Source organism: Esox lucius, chromosome 4 (assembly GCF_011004845.1).
Source record: "Esox lucius isolate fEsoLuc1 chromosome 4, fEsoLuc1.pri, whole genome shotgun sequence".
Lineage (NCBI taxonomy): Eukaryota > Metazoa > Chordata > Actinopteri > Esociformes > Esocidae > Esox > Esox lucius.
Genome location: NC_047572.1, coordinates 2,859,991 through 2,879,287, shown reverse-complemented (window position 1 = coordinate 2,879,287; position 19,297 = coordinate 2,859,991). Strand labels below are relative to the sequence as shown.

At 39.7% G+C, this 19,297-nt stretch overlaps 1 protein-coding gene across 1 annotated transcript; it reads left to right on the top strand.

Annotated features, from left to right (window-relative positions):
- The first annotated feature begins 2,799 nt into the window (after nt 1-2,799).
- On the top strand, nt 2,800-19,086 carry gpc2 (glypican 2). The gene is made up of 11 exons (XM_010902143.4): nt 2,800-3,555; nt 5,570-5,728; nt 6,323-6,457; nt 6,745-6,920; nt 10,389-10,469; nt 10,592-10,757; nt 11,590-11,720; nt 13,035-13,181; nt 13,539-13,675; nt 14,144-14,316; nt 15,268-19,086. Exons 1-11 carry the CDS (start codon nt 3,384-3,386, stop codon nt 15,525-15,527), a joined length of 1,737 nt encoding a protein of 578 aa, XP_010900445.1. The 5' UTR covers nt 2,800-3,383; the 3' UTR covers nt 15,528-19,086.
- The last annotated feature ends 211 nt before the right edge of the window (nt 19,087-19,297 follow it).

Below are 19,297 nucleotides of genomic sequence, written 5' to 3'. Positions count from 1 at the left end.
AAGGGGCCTAAAGTGTGCCAAGAAAACATTCCCCACACCATTACACCACCACCACCAGCCTGCACAGTGGCATGATGGATCCATGTTCTCATTCTGTTTACACCAAATTCTGACTCTACCAGACCTGGCAACATTCTTCCAGTCTTCAACTGTCCAATTTTGGTGAGCTTGTGCAAATTGTAGCCTCTTTTTCCTATTTGTAGTGGAGATGAGTGGTACCCGGTGGGGTCTTCTGCTGTTGTAGCCCATCCGCCTCAAGGTTGTCCGTGTTGTGGCTTCACAAATGCTTTGCTGCATACCTCGGTTGTGACGAGTGGTTATTTCAGTCAAAGTTGCTCTTCTATCAGCTTGAATCAATCAGCCCATTCTCCTCTGACCTCTAGCATCAACAAGGCATGGATGTTTTTCCCTTTTCACACCATTCTTTGTAAACCCCTAGAAATGGTTGTGTGTGAAAATCCCAGTAACTGAGCAGATCGTGAAATACTCAGACCGGCCCGTCTGGCACCAACAACCATGCCACGCTCAAAATTGCTTAAATCACCTTTCTTTCCCAATCTGACATTCAGTTTGGAGTTCAGGAGATTGTCTTGACCAGGACCACACCCCTAATGCATTGAAGCAACTGCCATGTGATTGGTTGATTAGATAATTGCATTAATGAGAAATTTAACAGGTGTTCCTAATAATCCTTTAGGTGAGTGTAGATTGGGCAAAGAAATAGCTGAAAACATATTTTTCAAAGGTTTTATGGACAGATGAAATGAGAGTGACTCTTGATGGTCCAGATAAATGGGCCTGTGGCTGGATCACTAATGGACACACGGCACCACTTCAGTCAGGCACCAGCCAGTTGGAGGAGGGGTACTGGTATGGGCTGCTATCATTAAGGATGAGGTCCATCTTGGTCCTTTTTGGGTTGAAAATGGACTGAAACTCAACTCCCATACCTACTGCCAGTTTCTGGAAGATATTTTCTTCAAACAGTGGTACACTAATCATTCCTTTGCATTCAAGAAGGACATATCTTCATGCAAGACAATGCTCCATCACATGGAGCATTTTGCTTCAGCAAAAGTTGATCGTAAACAGATCAAGAAACTGACAGACTCCATGGATGGAGGGCTCATGGCAGTTATTAAAAAGAAGGGTAGTTATATTGGTTACTGAAATGTTTTATTAATTGTAATTTTGTGTTACTTGTTTGTTACATTTACTTTAAAATTGAGAATAAACACGTGAGTTGGGAGATTTTTTTTTAATTAGTTGCCTAATAATTCTGCCCTCTTATGTATTCCCCTGAGAAAGATCAAAACTCACATTTTCCTAAAACATTCAGGTTTGAGGTTCAATTCTATTTTGGATTGACTGAGAGCATTGTGTTTGTTCAACAATAAAAAATCTTGAGGAATACAATTTGCCTAATAATTGTGCACACAGTGTAGGCAAAAAAACTGATGAAATTAAATAAATGGCTGGTTTCAGTGCAAGCATATTCTGAATACACTAAAGAATAAAAACAATGTACACACAAAAAATTTAAACAATTAAAAAATTTGAAACTGCATGAATTTTGGTATAAAAATTTGAATGTGTACATGTGACATTATAGGAAAAAGAACACTACCCACTTGTTTGTAAATCTGTAACTCATATGGATAGTGGGCTACTCAAAATAGTTGTTTTAAAAATAATTCCTGTAAATTCACTGAAATTGAAAATGGAAAATCTAAGGGGTGAACTCTTGAAGGAAGGTCATTGAACAAAATGCAAGTGGTTTAGAGGTACGTCATCTGGATTGGAAGCTATTAAAACAGTTTATGTTAATAAGCTAACAGAGTTATAATAATACTAATATTTAAGAAAAAAATACAGAATAATTTTTGTAAGAAGTGTAACTTTCAGAAGAGAGTTACCGGAATGCACCACACTTGTTTGTAGATCTCTCGCTCAAATGAATAGTGAGCTATTAAGATTGTTGTATAGAAGGATAAATACTTGTACATTCACCATAATTGAAAATGGAATATCTAAGATGTGTACTCTAGACAAGAAAAGTCAGTGACCAAAATACAAGTGGTTTAGTGGTACATGTCATCTGGATGGGAAGCTATTAATAATACTGTGAATTCAGTAAGAGTTCTAATAATGGATAGTTATAAAAATGTATTGCATACTTGGATTTACATTTTTTTTGTAGAGTTACAAGTCATCTGGATAGGAACTTATTGTAAAATGCATCTATATTTTAAGTTTTGTTATAAGGTACAATTCTTTACAAAAATAAAGATAAAAATGGGAAAAGAGAGGGGTACCTTTGTAATCAAAGGTAATGGAACATAGCAAACTTTTCTGTATATCTCTAGATCATATGGGTTTTGTGCTATTAGGAAACTGTGGTTTAGAATGAGAAAGTAGAAGGAAAAACAACAATTATAAGGGGGGAATTGGGACAAGGAAGGTCAGTGACCAAAGTATAAATTCTACTAATGTCTCTTGGATAATATCATCATATGTAAAATGATTTAGACTTAGCCTATTTGTGTTTTATATTGTTTCTAGTATAAACAAATGATAACACCTATTTTCATTGTAAATGTGGAGAAAAAAAACATTGAAGTTGGCACGAACAAAGAAAATCTCTAAACAATGATTTCTGCCGAATGTACTTTTAAGACGGTCCCTTAGACTCATCCACGTGATATTCCTTCATTGAAAGTAACGTAAAATAGTTTTTTGAAAACGGAACGAAACCGACAAACCAAAGGGCAAAAGGGCCTTAACCAACAATAAAAATAAATGTACCACGGTCTTGAACCGAGGTATGCAAGTCAATATCCTTTCAGGCCAATATATGAAAATTATTCCGCAGATTGTAGGCTGCAAACAATTGCTTGGGGTGGTGAAGACAAATTTAGGACCTTGCGGTGCCTCGACTACATCTGCCCCCTTTTGGCCGCCCCCGCCCCAGCATGTATCTCACCCATCTCCCCCCTAGCTTTCGGTCCTCCTCGTGCTTCATGCACCGCTCATTGTTCTGAAACAGAGCGAGTCGCAGGATGGAGAAAACACCGGGTGGGATCTGAACACCCCTCCGAAACGGACGCGCACGACACCCCGACCCAATTGCGACTCAATAGGAAACAAATTATCTGGAGAAAATACAACGTTGGTATTTTGAAGTGTTGGCGAAATAATTTTTCGTTCCACATGTGGAACCGAAGAAATTCATTTGTCTAGGGATTACTTTGTCTGGAGAGTCTGGAACTGTTTGTATTCCGTAACTTTTTGTCATTTTCTGCGGGACGTTCTCAACAATCCTTTGTCACCCATCCATTATTTCCCGAAACTGACACGCGGTGAGGATTTCTGGACGGTGGAAGATGGTTACCCGACTATCTGCTCAGATGTACCCCCTGGTGTTGCTCTGCATGTTGGCTGCCCTGTCATGGACTTGGGGCCCGGTGACAGCGGGTAGGAGTTGCTCCGAGACACGGCAGGTGTACGCGGAGAAGGGCTACAGCACAAATACTGCTCCGCTGACTCAAATTTCTGGTAAGACAAGCCGTGCAGCGTAAAAAGCGGGTGTCTTATGCAAATACACGTATATTTACCACAACAAAGTATGTTTAAGAGACTTCTTGGAATGTCCTTACCAAACGTGGATTATGTCAAGGAAGCGAATGTTAGACAATGGCGAACAAAGCGTATTAGAGAATTAACAGATTTGTCTGACTGGAAGGGAGGCTTTTATATTAATAGGGAATGGGTAAATTGAGAACTCTGGTGTATAACAAAGAGCCTCGCCCCTAATTAGTGAGCCGTTGTTGACTGATTTCAGAATGATTGAACGAAAATAATCATTATTTTCTTAAATTCAATATGATGTTCTTATTAAATGCCTCATTTTTATTCAATTTGTGCTGTGGCACTTTAGTAATGTTAGTTGCATGCATAATAGAACATTGTCAAGGTGGGTGTTTTTGAGAGTGAGAAATAAGCCAGACCAAGAGACAGTTATAGCTGTTCATTTTTAATTCTGCATTTGGTTGACATCTTTTTTTTTTAATGTAATATGTCTCTGCACGGGTTGATTGAGGGTTTATTTGAGGAGTTCGGCTGTATATGTGAGTGCTGAATGTGAGAACTGCAATATTGATTGTGTGTGGTTATCTATCTGAGACTTGGTTTTTCCTGTCCCGTGGGCCAGGGGAGCAGATGGCCAGGCATAGGAGGGATGTTCAGAGGGAGTTTAGAAATGGTAATAGAGGAATAAGAGTGGGTTTATAATGAGAGATGGAGAGAGGATGAACAAAAGCGGGGTAAGATCCATGTGGCAAGTTTTTGAAGGAAAAACATGAGTGCACGGATTGTGAAATATTTGCCTGAATACAAGAAAAAAACTCATTTTCAGACTTTTCTTTGGTTCTCAATGTTTGCATTTCATTATCCCTGTCTAAAGTTGCACCAAATTCCCTAAAGTGTGACATTTTAATTGGAGACTAACAGGGCCTTATTCAAATGTATTGCTCTATGTAGAGATTAGGCTATCATTTGGGATTACATATGGATTGCATTTCTCTAATTCAAAAATTCTCATTTTCAATTACTAAAACAATATTTAATACAGTTCTGGAAATAACACAAGATGGAGTGATATCAGAAAAACCACTAGACCCAATGGCTTATCGATAGAGTTGCTGGCTGTTCAAAACTGAATGGAATGAAAGCGTTTGAAAAATCATGATGGCATCACGCAAATTGGCATTTCCAGTTTTTATTTTTTATTTTTATTGGACACAAAAATGGAGAACAATATAGAGACGTTCACAAAAATATATGGAGGAAAAGGAAACATACATTCCAAAACAAAAGAAACGTAAATAAAACTGAACAAAAGAGAAGTGAGCTCCCCCCCTCCCCATTTCTCTCACCTAATGTGTATCCCCTTTAACACACACACCTCCTCCACCCACCCCTCAACTACTAGCGTGAAAGGTCAAACAAACCAAGCCTTTTACTACAAGCAATAATGACACATCAAAGGGCTAATCTGGAATGTGGCATATTACAGAGCCAACAATTTCAGATAGAAAAGGTAAATGTATGGTATTTGCCAATTTGCTGAACCATCATTTAATTGATGGGGCCCTCATTCATTTCCCCCAGATTTATTTGTTGACAACATTTATCTTAGAAATTAGTTGTTGTTTGGGGTTGCTTCATCTGTTTAAGACCTTATATATGATGTAGTTTATCTGAAACCTATATACATTTTAAAGATGTTTAGCATTTTATTGCATACAATATCATTTTGAAAGTAGATAAAAGCCTTTTTGTCTCAAGCCATCCCTTTGCATGTGAAAGCCATACAAGCGCCACATGCTTATTCTATGTCACTTGTTTTGAGCCAACATTGCCATGGGCCAGATTGTGCACCTGGCTCACACCTAGGGAGACAGCCAGGTTCTAAATGTTAAACCCTGGATCGAAATGAAATCCCCTCACTGGGTCAGGTGAACACCCCAGTATATGGAAACACATTTTGACTGTTTTTTCATTTGTTCAGGTGAGCACCTCCGCCTGTGTCCCCAGGATTACACCTGCTGTTCCAGTCAGATGGAGGAGATGCTGTCCCACCAGAGCGAGACTGACTTCTTGACAGCTATTGAGGAGACCAGCCAGTTCCTCCTAACCACTTTTACACAGAGGCACCGCAAGTTTGACGGTGAGCTGGACTTAAAAGTGAAATCTTTAGTATAACATATAGAAACTTTAGTATAATGATGTATATGGAAGCAAATGAATACAAATTGTCTAACAACTATGTATAAGAACCCTGTAAAGAATGTTTTGTTTTATGGAATTCAGGGTGCTAAACATGCCTTATTGCTAGTCCAGTATTGCAGTGATTCTCAAATTCAGCTCTTGGGTGCCAGAATCCTGCCTGTTTTCATTCTAGTCCTCTAATTAGGGACTGAATTTGACTGGGACACATGGTGAATGAAAATAACGACCAAGTAGAATTTGTGCCTGGGCTCAGAGCACTGAATAACTGCAGGACCAGCTAGTCACATTTCGTTTCCCCATTTAAGCAGACACTGTTCAACCTTTTCATTACTGGCCTTAACAGATATCTGCTGCTGCTGATCTTATTATTTTGGTCTGGCGACTGATGTCCCCGAATCACAACAAATTAACTTCTGGATTTGTGGTGTAATAATATGCTATTCAATACCATTTGTTCGCCTCTTAACATGTCTGCACCATTTGTGTGACACTACTACTTATGAGCCTCTCTGTCCTCCCTTTCCCTCCTCAGAGTTCTTCAGGGAGCTCATAGACATGTCAGAGAAGTCCATGAATCAGATGTTTACCAAGACCTATGGACGTCTCTTCACACAGAATGCCAATGTCTTCCAGGAACTATTTGTTGAACTGCGCCGATACTACTCCGGTCAGTGTGCCTGTTTTTTTTCTTCCCTTTTTGTGTGTATCTGAACTATTTTCACTGCTGTATATTATTCCACACAATTAGTCTGTGTTCATCCAGTCTTGTTTGGCAAGATGACAACAAAATGGCTAAATAACCAGAGTGGCTGACTTAACCTTGAGGCATGTTCATAATGCATCAAAGTGTCCAATAACAAATGCAAATTTTCTGTTTCCATTGCAAACCATTTTCCAGTTGCATATGAACATTATGCATTGAGTCCAGTCTAACAGTTCCCTATTTGTCCAAAGGGGGCAGTGTGAGCCTTACAGAGGTGCAGTCAGAATTCTGGTCCAGTCTGGTAGAGCGGGTCTTCTCTCTGGTAAACCCCCAGTACCAGTTCAGCGAGGAGTATCTAGAATGTGTAAGCAAACATGCAGAGCAGCTTCAGCCCTTTGGGGACCTCCCTCGGAAACTCCGTGTACAGGTAACGCAGACTCTATGGGTATTAAACCCCGGTTATAGGGATAGTTCATGGCATATTGATTTGCAGGACAACCCCATTATGTCCGGAACCTAAGAATTATTAACATATAACGAGCTCTCAAAAGTATTCATCCCCCTTTTGGATTTCCACATTTTATTGCATTACAATATGAAACCAAAATGCATTTAATGGGGAGTGGTTGCAACTGGTCAACACCAAAAAATAAAAAAATCTACAAATTGGTCTAAATTAATTACAAATAAAAAACAGACAATTGATTGCATAAGTATTCATCGCCTTCATTAAATATTTGGAAGAGGCACCTTTAACAGCAATTACAGCCATTAGTCTATTTGAATAACTCTCTTGCAGCTTTGTGTTTGTGTTTATCAGTGGGAAAACTTCTGATTTAAATCCATTTTAATTTGATTTCATGTTGTGGAAAAGAAATATTTTGAGAGCTTCTATAGCAGGGGTGGGCAATATTATTCACTGGGGGGCCACACTGAAAATGCCAGAGCATCGTGGGCCAAATTACTTTTTTAACCAACATGCCTAAAAAACACACAACATAGCTAACTCTGTTAACTTGCATTTTATATTTATGCATATTTATTTTCCATAATAAAAGTTCATAATTGAACTTAATTTACTTTAACAATGTTTTCTTTATTATTTTCTGTTAACAACTGTTATTATGGCAGGACAGGACCTAAAAAATCCCTTTTTAGGGTTATTACTCAACAGAAATGTTCAACACATATATTTGCCTTAAAACTTAACTTTCAACTCAACAGAGTAGGCTACATTACAAACCCGATTCCAAAAAAGTTGGGACACTGTACAATTGTGAATAAAAACAGAATGCAGTCTCAAATTTCAATATTTTATTCAGAATACAACATAGATGACATATCAAATGTTTAAACTGAGAAAATGTCACTTTAAGGGAAAAATAAGTTGATTTTAAATTTCATGACATCAATCTCAAAAAAGTTGGGACAAGGCCATGTTTACCACTGTGTGGCATTCCCTCTTCTTTTTATAACAGACTGCAAACGTCTGGGGACTGAGGAGACAAGTTGCTCAAGTTTATGAATAGGAATGTTGTCTAATACAGGCTTCTAGTTGCTCAACTGTCTTAGGTCTTCTTTGTCGCACCTTCCTCTTTATGATGCGCCAAATGTTTTCTATGGGTGAAAGATCTGGACTGCAGGCTGGCCATTTCAGTACCCGGATCCTTCTTCTATGCAGCCATGACATTGTGATTGATGCAGTATGTGGTCTGGCATTGTCGTGTTGGAAAATGCAAGGCCTTCCCTGAAAGAGACGACGTCTGGATGGGAGCATATTTTGTTCTAGAACTTGGATATAACTGTCAGCATTGATGGTGCCTTTCCAGATGTGTACGCTGCCCATGCCACACGCACTCATGCAACCCCATACCATCAGAGATGCAGGCTTCTGAACTGAGCGCTGATAACAACTTGGGTTGTCCTTGTCCTCTTTAGTCCGGATGACATGGCATCCCAGTTTTCCAAAATGAATTTAAAATTTTGATTTGTCTGACCACAGAACACTTCCACTTTGCCACAGTCCATTTTAAATGATCCTTGGCCCAGAGAAAATGCCTGTGCTTCTGGATCCTGTTTAGATAAGGCTTCTTTTTTGACCTATAAAGTTTTAGCCGGCAACGGCGAATGGCACGGTGGATTGTGTTCATCGACAATGTTTTCTGGAAGTATTCCTGAGCCCATGTTGTGATTTCCATTACAGTATCATTCCTGTATGTGATGCAGTGCCATCTGAGGGCATCCAGTATGGTTTTCCGGCCTTGACCCTTACGCACAAAGATTGTTCCAGATTCTCTGAATCTTTGGATGATATTATGCACTGTAGATGATGATAACTTCAAACTATTTGCAATTTTTCTCTGATAAACTCCTTTCTGATGTTGCTCCACTATTTTTCGCCGCAGCGTTGGGGGAATTGGTGATCCTCTGCCCATCTTGACTTCTGAGAGACACTGCCACTCTGAGAGGCTCTTTTTATACCCGATCATGTTGCCAATTGACATAATAAATTGCAAATTGGTCCTCCAGCTGTTCCTTATCTGTACATTTAACTTTTCCAGCCTCTTATTGCTACCTGTCCCAACTTTTTTGGAATGTGTAGCTCTCATGAAATCCAAAATGAGCCAATATTTGGCATGACATTACAAAATGTCTCACTTTCAACATTCAATATGTTATCTTTATTCTACTGTGAATTAAATATAAGTTTATGATGTTTGTAAATTATTCTATTCCTTTTTAACTCACAATTTGTACAGTGTCCCAACTTTTCTGGAATCGGGTTTGTACATAAGGTATAGTGTTATATAGGTATAATAGTTATTAGGGCAGACAAGTCTATGAAATCACTTCTGGAGATTTACACTCAAAGCAAATGTTGGTATAATTGCCGTCCTCTAACTTCATACAGTATATTTTTTGTACTACCTGCTTTTAATGACAGCTATTCCCAAGAAAACAACTTTTAGGGCTACTCCCTCAATATGAACAGGAGAGCCTCGCATGGTTGTTGACAAGTGAGGTGAAGTCAGGAGTCATTTCTGTTGAAGCGGTGTGCGGTTCTGTTGAAGCAGTGTGCGGTACTGCTGCAAGATGTTCATCAGTGAGGCTGCATCTGCGCTTGGACTTGTTGAATTGTAGCGTAGGGTGACAGTTTTTGTATTTCGCTGCATGCTTGCTCTGGAAGTGCCTCTGCAAATTGTTCTCTTTAAAAACTGTGACGTTAGCTTAACATATTAAGCAAGTTGCTTAGCCTGCGACATCTGCAAATAAATATGTTCCTGTCAATAGTTTTTTAAATACCCTGCTTTCGTTATCTAACTTTTCTTAGGCTCATTTCCAGAGTTCGCTAGCTATCAATTGCGTATAGTACGTACAAATGATAACTTCTGCGCGTGGATCGTGGTGCTTGTCCCTACGTATCATAGCAACGCAAATACCTTGTTTCAACTTAAAGGTATTTTTATTTTAAGTACTTTTTACTGGGAGTGCCACTGGACTTTTAATTTGAAAATAAATAAATATGTAACCGTAAATAAAGCAATGTAATCTGCGGACCTCGTCAGATAATTTTTATTTTGTATTATTTTAAATGTTTTGGATGTATCGCGGGCCGGATAGAATGACTCAAAGGGCCGAATCCGGCCCGGGGGCCTTATCTTGCCCAGGTCTGTTCTTTAGTAATACATAAGTATATTAATTATCCATAACCAAAGCAAAATTAACACAGTGTGATTAAGTAATTCAAATCGCTACTCAAGCTCACATGAGGTTACAACATTAAGAAAATTCAAGAAAACAATTGACATTAACAGAAGATAATGAACAGCATTCACAGAGTAAAGTAGATGTGCCAGAACACGTTTGGCTGATCTTTCTGCTTTCTTTCATTCAGGTGTCCAGGGCATTTATTGCTGCCAGAGCACTGGTTCAAGGCTTGGCCACAGGCCGTGACATAGTTAACAAGGCAATTAAGGTATTGTGTTATGTGTGCTCATGATTGCAAATGAAGAAGAAAACTCTTCATTGTTGTTAGGCTTTTGACTGGACATCAATCTTCGTAACATCCTACACCCTCTTCACTTCCCTCTCCTTCAGTTGAGTGCTGGTGTGGAGTGTGTGCGTGCCCTGATGCGTCAGTGGTACTGCCCCCTTTGTCGAGGCATGCCCTCCCTGCGCCCCTGCCACTCCCTTTGCCTCAATGTGATGAAGGGATGCCTGGCCAATCAGGCTGATCTGGACACTGAGTGGAACAATTTCATTGGTGAGTGGAGACATTAAAGGTGTACATTAGTAAGGATGTGGGTGTCTTTTATTGTCAGATTGGAATGTCAAACATGATATAGTTACTGTGTACTGTGCAGCACCCCTTTACATCTCTATTCTACTGAGTATGTCATGTCTTTTTTTCTGTTTGATGAATATGGGCTGACTACTCTGAAAACCTTTTGAGGATGCAAAGTCAGCTTTGGCTGTATTTAACATGCTTCCTTTTTGAGTTTCTACCTAACTGCCCTGCAGTTAGCTGCCTCATTGTCAGACCAGGGCTTGAATCCTGCTTGCAAATTAGCCAAGTGGTCCAGTTGGAAGGCGGTGCAACTGGCCAACACCATCTGGACTTGGTGGTTAATAAGTGAATAGGGTTGCTTTGCCTCATCATGCTCTAGCAACCCAATCGAGTTAGAAGGCAAGAGACTGTATTCCTGCCTATTTGAGTAATAATATTAATAGATTATGCACATATAAACATAATATAACACAACCAGCCCATGGTCTCATACTCCATCTTTAATCATGAGTTGGACCAGTCCTTTTCTGTCTGTGCTGGTTGTAGATAAGAGTGCATGACCTTTTAAGGCCACATCATTCATCATGATATTAAAAAGTTCCCGGACAGAGCCAGCTAGGCAGGCAATAATTTGTCAAATATAGCCCCAGATCACCAAAAGGACCCCATCAAGCCACTGATCACCTGAGACAAGGCTTTGTATAGAATTCTTTCCAACCACAGCATAGTGTGAACACTAGAAAGACAGTCTGCTCCCTCTACATCCTTCTATTTTCTGTTTCATGCTTTTTCTCTCTTTCTCTGTTAGATGCACTGTATCAGGTATCTGAGAAGCTGGAGGGGCCCTTTAACATGGAGCTGGCTGCAGACTCAATCTCTGTAAAAGTGTCTGAGGCTATCATGCACATGCAGGAGAACAGTGTCACCACCTCCACTAAGGCAAGGAATGGGATGGAAGTAGGGCTGCAACAACTAATTAAATCCATAAAATCGCAAAAAAATAAATGTTTTGCCAAGAAGTGTAAGTAGTTGGGTCTATGTAAGATGCAGCAAATAAATTTACATTTATAAAGATTGCGGAGGCTACACCTGATCCCATACTTACTTCGTAAGATATTTTACTTCGCAAAATTGGCACGGGAGCACGACTGTAATGCATGAGCATTTTAAGAGAAAATGTGTTGTAGCCATGATGACAGAAGATGAATAGTGCTCAGCACAACAAATTAACATAATACAGATTTGTCGTTCATTTTAATTTGCATTCATTGAGTTAAGTTATTAATTGAGAAATAGTCAATCTTGAATGCATGGCTGAGTTAACTTTAATGTTTTAAGTTTTTCACCACTAAACCGGTGATCTACTTGAGCACGATGAGTTTGTGTGTAGTTGAGCAGATCCGGCCAGGTACCCCTGTCTGCAGTGTGCAGTCTGCAGTGAGGCTCAATGTGGGCGGAGTCAATTGTTTGACCCTAACCACTGTTTTTTTTGGTTTCACAATCACACCCTGAATACAAACACCTATGTTTGTGCAAGGCACATATTGAATACAAACTTATTACATTTTTGATGATTGTAAGAAATATTATATAACATGGTACCAGCCAGAGTGTGAGCGGAGTGGAGCTGATGGAAATCCTGCTGATTGTTCTCCTAGCGATGGTTATGCTCATCTCCACGTCTTTCCCATTGCTCTGCTCAAAACCACTCAATGCTCACAGAAAAAATTATTGCCACTCCAAGTTCACTTCATTTTTTGTTTAGTCATAATTCAAACAAAATCCATCAATTTTGTGATTATGAATGTTGAGTATTCCAAATATAACCAAGCCATATAGCATTTCAAAACTGCTAAGTGCAATCCGGCTTCTCGCTCCGGCTATCTAAGCATTCACAACGTTACTGAGGAAGTAACCCTTTAGTGTCAAATTTGGTGCGTTCTATAGTAATTCTGGAATTTGAACACTTGCATGTAATTCTATAATGTATTTTTTCTACCCATAGTAGTAATTAATCAAAGTAGTAATCGACAGATTAATCGATTGTCAAAATAGCTGTTAGTTGCAGCCTTAGATGGAATGGAACCAAGAAAATGTCAGGTGCTGTGTTCTTTCAACAGAGCTTTTTTTCTTTATGGGATTGTACCAAGATAATCAATACATTTATCAAAATCCATCTTATTTTAATGTTATTTCTTTCATGGAATTGTACGAACATTGGTTAATTTATTTATCCCTGCTGTTCTGCTGTAGGTGTTCCAGGGCTGTGGTAGTCCTAGGCCGGCCCTGGGCCGTTCCAAGCGCTCCCCCAAGGAGCCGGGGAGCAACAGGAGACCTTTCCGTACCTACAGCCCAGAGGAGAAGCCAACCACCGCTGCAGGCACAAATCTGGACCGGCTGGTAGGAGGAGAATGAGGAGTGGGAGGGGGAGTTGAAAGAGATTGGATGTGAGAGGAAGGGGGAGGGAAGTTGGAGGTGGGTGTGGGGAGAAGGAAGAGGCCAGAGGTGTTTAAGGGGGATGAGTTCTAACCTCCAATAGATGTTCAAGAAAATTATTTCTGTTGGTAAGTTCAGTACATTTTAGTACACACATTTTATTCTACAACAGCCCGCAGCCATTTACTTTATATTCATTCTAGTTTGTTTAAAGAGGAGGTGGACAAAATTAGCCTCCCGCCTACATGTGTTCAAGAGTTACTGTATATTAGGGTTTGCTTTACTGCATGCACATAACTGTTGCCTTCCGCCTGCCGATAGGTGTCAGAGTTGAAAGAGCGACTGCGTCCCATGCGGGGCTTCTGGGTGTCCCTCCCACACACCATCTGCAATGACGAGAATATGGCTGCTGACGTCACTAACGAGGAGCGTTGCTGGAATGGACAGGCCAGGGGCAGGTGGGTGTAGGATTAAAGACTGATGTGAAGCAGGTGGGAGGATGTAAGAGCGAAGGGAGTGGAGTGATGTTTGTGTGTGTACAGTCATGGAAACTACTAACAATGTATCATACTAATATCTGTGTGTGTGTGTGTGTGTGTTTTATACAGATGTGTTTGGTAAATCAAAGTTTATTGATAGCCTACACAGATCAGCAGTTGTTAGAATAGCTGCAGCAGAATGCTTAACTTACTACCTCCATCGGTGAAGTAGTACATTGACATTATAATAAATAATCAGGAAAAATGTTTCCCAAAGGAATAAAAATTGGCCATCCAAGATAAATTAGACATTGAAATGTTGGAAATTCTCATATCAATACATGGTGTGTATAATATGTATAGAAATACAGGAAAATTGTATGGATAGTATGTATCATACTGTCAGAGCTGTAGCTATGTGTCACATTGTCTGTGTGTGTGCGCCAGGTACCTCCCCGACGTGACGGGCGATGGTCTGGTCAGTCAGATTAATAACCCAGAGGTGGAGGTGGACATCGCCAAGCCAGACGTAAGAACCAGACAGCTCATTATGGAGCTCAGAGTGGCCACCAACCGACTGAAACAAGCGCAGGCCGGACAGGACACTGATTTTGTGGACAGTAAGTTACTCTTCATCCGTCTCTCACTAACCTTTTCTCACCTTTCTAATTTGACTCTGTCCTCCTATTTCTGTGTTCCATTCTCATTTTTTTGGGTCATATTTGGTATGATAACATGGGTGTCATGTGGCATAGCGGTTAGAGCTGGGATTCCAAACCTAGGAGGGAGACCCCAGGATGGTGCGTATGTGATATGAGGGGGATGTTACCTGGTTTTAGGGGTAAAAAAAAAGGGTGAGTCGAGTAATTACACACATTCACAATTTTAATGTTATTAATTTAATAGGATTAAACTTTTTGAGAGTACCAATTTCCATCTTTAGATCTTCAGAAGTTAGCAATATTATCATCAATATTACCATCAACATATGTTGATAAGCAACTGTTTGCTAAGGTTAGGGTTAGAGTTGGGTTTAGAATAAGGTTTAGGGTTAGGATGAAGGTTAGGGTTTGTATATAGTTATTTAAAAACGTACTAAAATGTTACTAATGTAGTAATGTATAAAGCATCTACAGACATACGTTTGGGATATAGTGTTACCTTTAATAGGACCTTAGAATTTACTAAATGTATCAAATTTAAAATAGGAGGCCCTGTGAGATTTTTTTTTAGAACCTCTGGTTAGCGCTTATGACCAGTAAGCAAACATTGCTACATTAACTCTTGAGCTGGAAAAAAAATTCAAGTCTGTCCTTGAACAACACTTTAATGTTTATTTTGTCTGGAACCCAGTTTGTGGAGGGGTTGTGTTAAAAGTGGAAGACACTTTTTGATTGGACCTTGCATTCAACTAACAACTAGGTGACTTTTTCTTCTCAGTCTTTCTTTTTCCCTCCCATTGGAGGTGAAGGTCAGAGGGACGGGACCTGTGGCTTTGTCATCTAGTGGGCTTTGAGAAGGAGAGTAAGCATGTAGTGTGCAATTGGTATATTAATTCTCTCTCTCTGCAGGTGAGGTTGAAGAGGGTAGTGGATCGGGTGGTGGTGACGGAGCAGAGCGGTATAGTGACGATTGGCCGGGTTACGGGCCCAACAGTAAGCCCCCACGTAACCCCCAGACACCCATCAAACCCCCTCGGGTCAGAGACCGACCAACCGGATCCAAAAGGAACAAGGCACGGTCTAGCTCTGCAGTCACCCGGCCAGCCCTCACTCTTGCAATTTTGTTTTGGTTATCAGTTATGGTGGTTGTTGCCCCCATGTGGAGATAGCCTGTTACTGCAGCCTAAAGCTCAGGGTCATGTTCATTAAGGCAAGGGTTTTCCAGGGACTCCATGTAGTCATCCCGTGGACTCCATGTAGTCATCCTTGTTTCAGGCAGTTGCTACCGGTTGGTGCCTATTGAACACGATCCAGCCGAGTTTGGGTTGTTATGGTTGAGTCCAAGAGGGATTTTGAGTTTCTATTTGATCATGAGCACACTGATATTGGAGTTGTTTGGTTATTCTAGAGGACAGTAAGAGAAGTTGTATCTAAAATGTGGTAGAATCCAGCACAAAATTCACAATACTATTCTTCTGGAAAATGTATTCAAGCAAAGGAAGACAACAAATGTTCCATGATTGGCTCTCCCATAGAAATATCCTGGAATCTTTTCTAATCAAAATCAATCCAGCAGGGCCACACAAACTCTCCAAACAGACCTCAACATTGATATTTGTGATCAACAATATTCAATTCCATAAAAAATATATTGTGGCCTTCTATTAAGCTCAACTGATAACCAATTGTCCCAACTCAGCAATACTTTTTCAGTGTTAAAACATCCACATCCAAATGAGTATTTTATAATGACACTTGCATTGAATTAAAAGTTTAATGTTAAGGCCATGCTGGGGTCTTATGTGCAATGTGCCTGGTACAGGCCGCCATTTTAATGGGCCTACTCTGATATATGATTGCTAATTTATTGATACCTTTAATTTATTTGGAATTTGTATGATTTAATTGTATTTATTTATAAACTTTGTATATATAATTTATTTCTAAGCTTTGTTTGATGTCAGGAATTGATTGAACGTGTTATCTTCTGAAGGTAGTCTTTCAGTGTAGTGGGAAGTTGCCTGAATGCTGGTCTTGGGTTAGTTTACATTATTCCCAATAATGGGTAAGGTTAGGATTGAGGAATGGGAAGGTGATTCTAGATCTGTACCAAGGGAAACCTACTTAAACCTGGTCCTGGAGGTTTTCTATGTCTATTGATTTCTATTGTGTTATGCCTCTTGGATGACAACAACATTGTAGTTTTAATGTTCCTCAGTAATCGGTTCCTTAAATCAAATCTCAAGACTCTCTGATATTTGCAGACCACTGGACCTGGGGACTCATGTATCAATCTTGCGTATGTTTCTAACAAAATTCTGGTGTATGTGGAAATCCTACGATTTGCTTGCGCACAAGATTATTGGGATTTATCAAGCTGGCGTACGCAACACATACGCATGCTTCTGTTGATACATCTGACCCATACTATACTTTTGCGTATGTGAACCATCTTACAGTCCCCGCCCAAAGAACGCCTACAATTACCCATATAAGGTATCCAAATTAGCCCTATTGACTATGTAATTTCAGTCACTACACGAAGCAAGGTGGAGACCGGTCAGAGAAAACGTATATACTTAAAATACATTTCTCATAATGTGAACTTCAAATAATATTATCTGATATAGAATCTAAAAACTTTTTTTCGAAACGTATCAAGAAGCCCGACAAGAAGTCATAAATATTCTGCATTGCAAGATGTGGCCGTTGTTAATAAAATAAAGTGGTCAGGGATCAGTCAATGTGGATGCAAGAAAGCTTTGCTGCACTCCTAACCAGTGTCCAAACAGTGTCCATTGACTAGCAAATTGCTAGCATCATTGGGGAGATGTGAGTGGAAAAGTTCTAGATGGGGACATCGATATGTTGCAGTAAATTATAATTTGCCACTAGGCTAATCACTAGGCTAAACATTTCAACTTCACATTCAAGAAACATATTGTAATGACCTGAGCTGTATCTCAAGCATACAAGGATGGACACGAGAGGTGCAGAGCAGAACACAGGTTTATTAATACACTCAGGCCATTGTTTTGCCACAGACCAAGCCAATAAACCTTACAACAGCTTCCCAAACCCAGACAGAGCGAGAGAACCTAGTAGTCCAACTTTTATAACTTTCAAAACCCTGCGGGATTACCCATCGTACCCCTACACCTCCCGTCTGTCTTGGAATAATTAACCCCTGCAAACTCCCATGAGAACCTGGAATAACACTGTAACACCCACAACAATAACACAATACAGTGTCGTTACAATATCAATACAGACAAAATCAAAAGGAATTGGTCAATTGGTAAAGACATTACCGGGTCACAGCGGTAAATCCAAGGCTGTCTTGCAAACACAAGATCTGTTAAAAGAAATAGTAGCCTAGAGAACGTGGCCAAGAAAGTATGTAACATTTCAGAAGTTTTATAGAAGATCAATGACTCTTGGAAAGACATTTTTCATTTAGTGCAGCATAGCAAAACCTATAACTTTTTTTATTTTGATTAGGCCAATTGGTGGTTTTATTTTATTTTTGGTGAATACCTATTTTGTTGTATTCATTTTCATTCAGTGAATGAAATTTTAAATCAAAGTAATTTCTGAAATGAATTGTCAATTTTGTCAAATTACAAATTGTAAGCCAACATGTGTGATAACGCATTAGCTCATTCAAAAACACAAAGAACCTCTAGGTCATAATTGAGCATCTTTAAATAAATCGGCATAATTATAGTGTTTGGTAATATAAGCAATGTTGAATGTGTTGCTTTACGCACATGCACATAAGGCTATTGTTTGTCTTGTTTTCAAACTGTATGGATATGCCCACTGAAAGGGCTATGTTTTACAGCCTAATAGTTCTAATAGTTTTTTGGATCAGCTACAGGCTGTAGGGTTTTGACACTTGCTACATCCGTAACCTATAAGCCTACGATGTTGCAGGAAACAGTTTGTGCATTCCTGTAGGATATCCATATTTGATAATTGATCATTTTTCCCATGTGTTTCAGTTGACATTCCTCTACCAGCTTTTCTGAAATAGTATGGTATTTCTTCAATTCAACCGCTAGGCTGTGCATATGCATGAGTTGAAATTTGCGTAGAGATACGCACACTTTCCCATCAAGTTCAACATTGATAAATGCCAACTTTTGCGTCCAAACTGGCATACACATGCTTCATGCACATATTTGTGCGTACGCACAATTGATACATGAGGCCCCAAGGCTGTGTCACCATTTTATTATCTACCTAGAGTTTTTTCTACCTCTTGAAAAGTGTGTGCTGTCATGTACTGATTGGATCGGTGCAACCATGGCTGGATGAAGTTTCCGCCATTTTCTTTAAATGTTTTCTTTTAAAGTTTTAACGTGTGAGTGCACACTTTGGGAGGAGGATAGACAACTGGATCCTAGCCTATCTGGATCCTAGCTCAACAAATGACAAAAATATTAAGTTTGTCATTTGTACCAAGGACTTTTAAATTGATATTTTGGTTTTTAGCATTCTAGACTTTATTTTCCACTTTTAGTGTCGAAGCATAATCCAAACAGTTGTTCTAGTCAAAGTTCCACTTTCACGGTTTTGCTGTTTAGTTGCATGCTCAGGCCAAATATTGGAGTGGTCAGACTCAATCCAAAACGTGTCTCCACAAAGCATTTGTGAAGCCACAACACGCACAACCTTGAGGCGGATTCTACAACAGCAGAAGACCCCACCGGGTACCACTCATCTCCACTACAAATAGGAAAAAGAGGCTACAATTTGCACGAGCTCACCAAAATTGGACAGTTGAAGACTGGAAGAATGTTGGCTGGTCTGATGAGTCTCGATTTCTGTTGAGACATTCAGATGGTAAAGTCAGAATTTGGCGTTAACAGAATGAGAACATGGATCCATCATGCCTTGTTACCACTGTGCAGGCTGGTGGTGGTGGTGTAATGGT

Excerpts from the sequence above, each read along its gene's own strand:
- gpc2 (XM_010902143.4), top strand. The coding sequence starts at position 3,384 with ATGGTTACCCGACTATCTGCTCAGATGTACCCCCTGGTGTTGCTCTGC. Across the intron at positions 6,458-6,744 it reads ACTGCGCCGATACTACTCCG|GGGGCAGTGTGAGCCTTACA; the intron begins GTCAGTGTGCCT and ends ATTTGTCCAAAG. Across the intron at positions 10,758-11,589 it reads TGAGTGGAACAATTTCATTG|ATGCACTGTATCAGGTATCT; the intron begins GTGAGTGGAGAC and ends TTTCTCTGTTAG.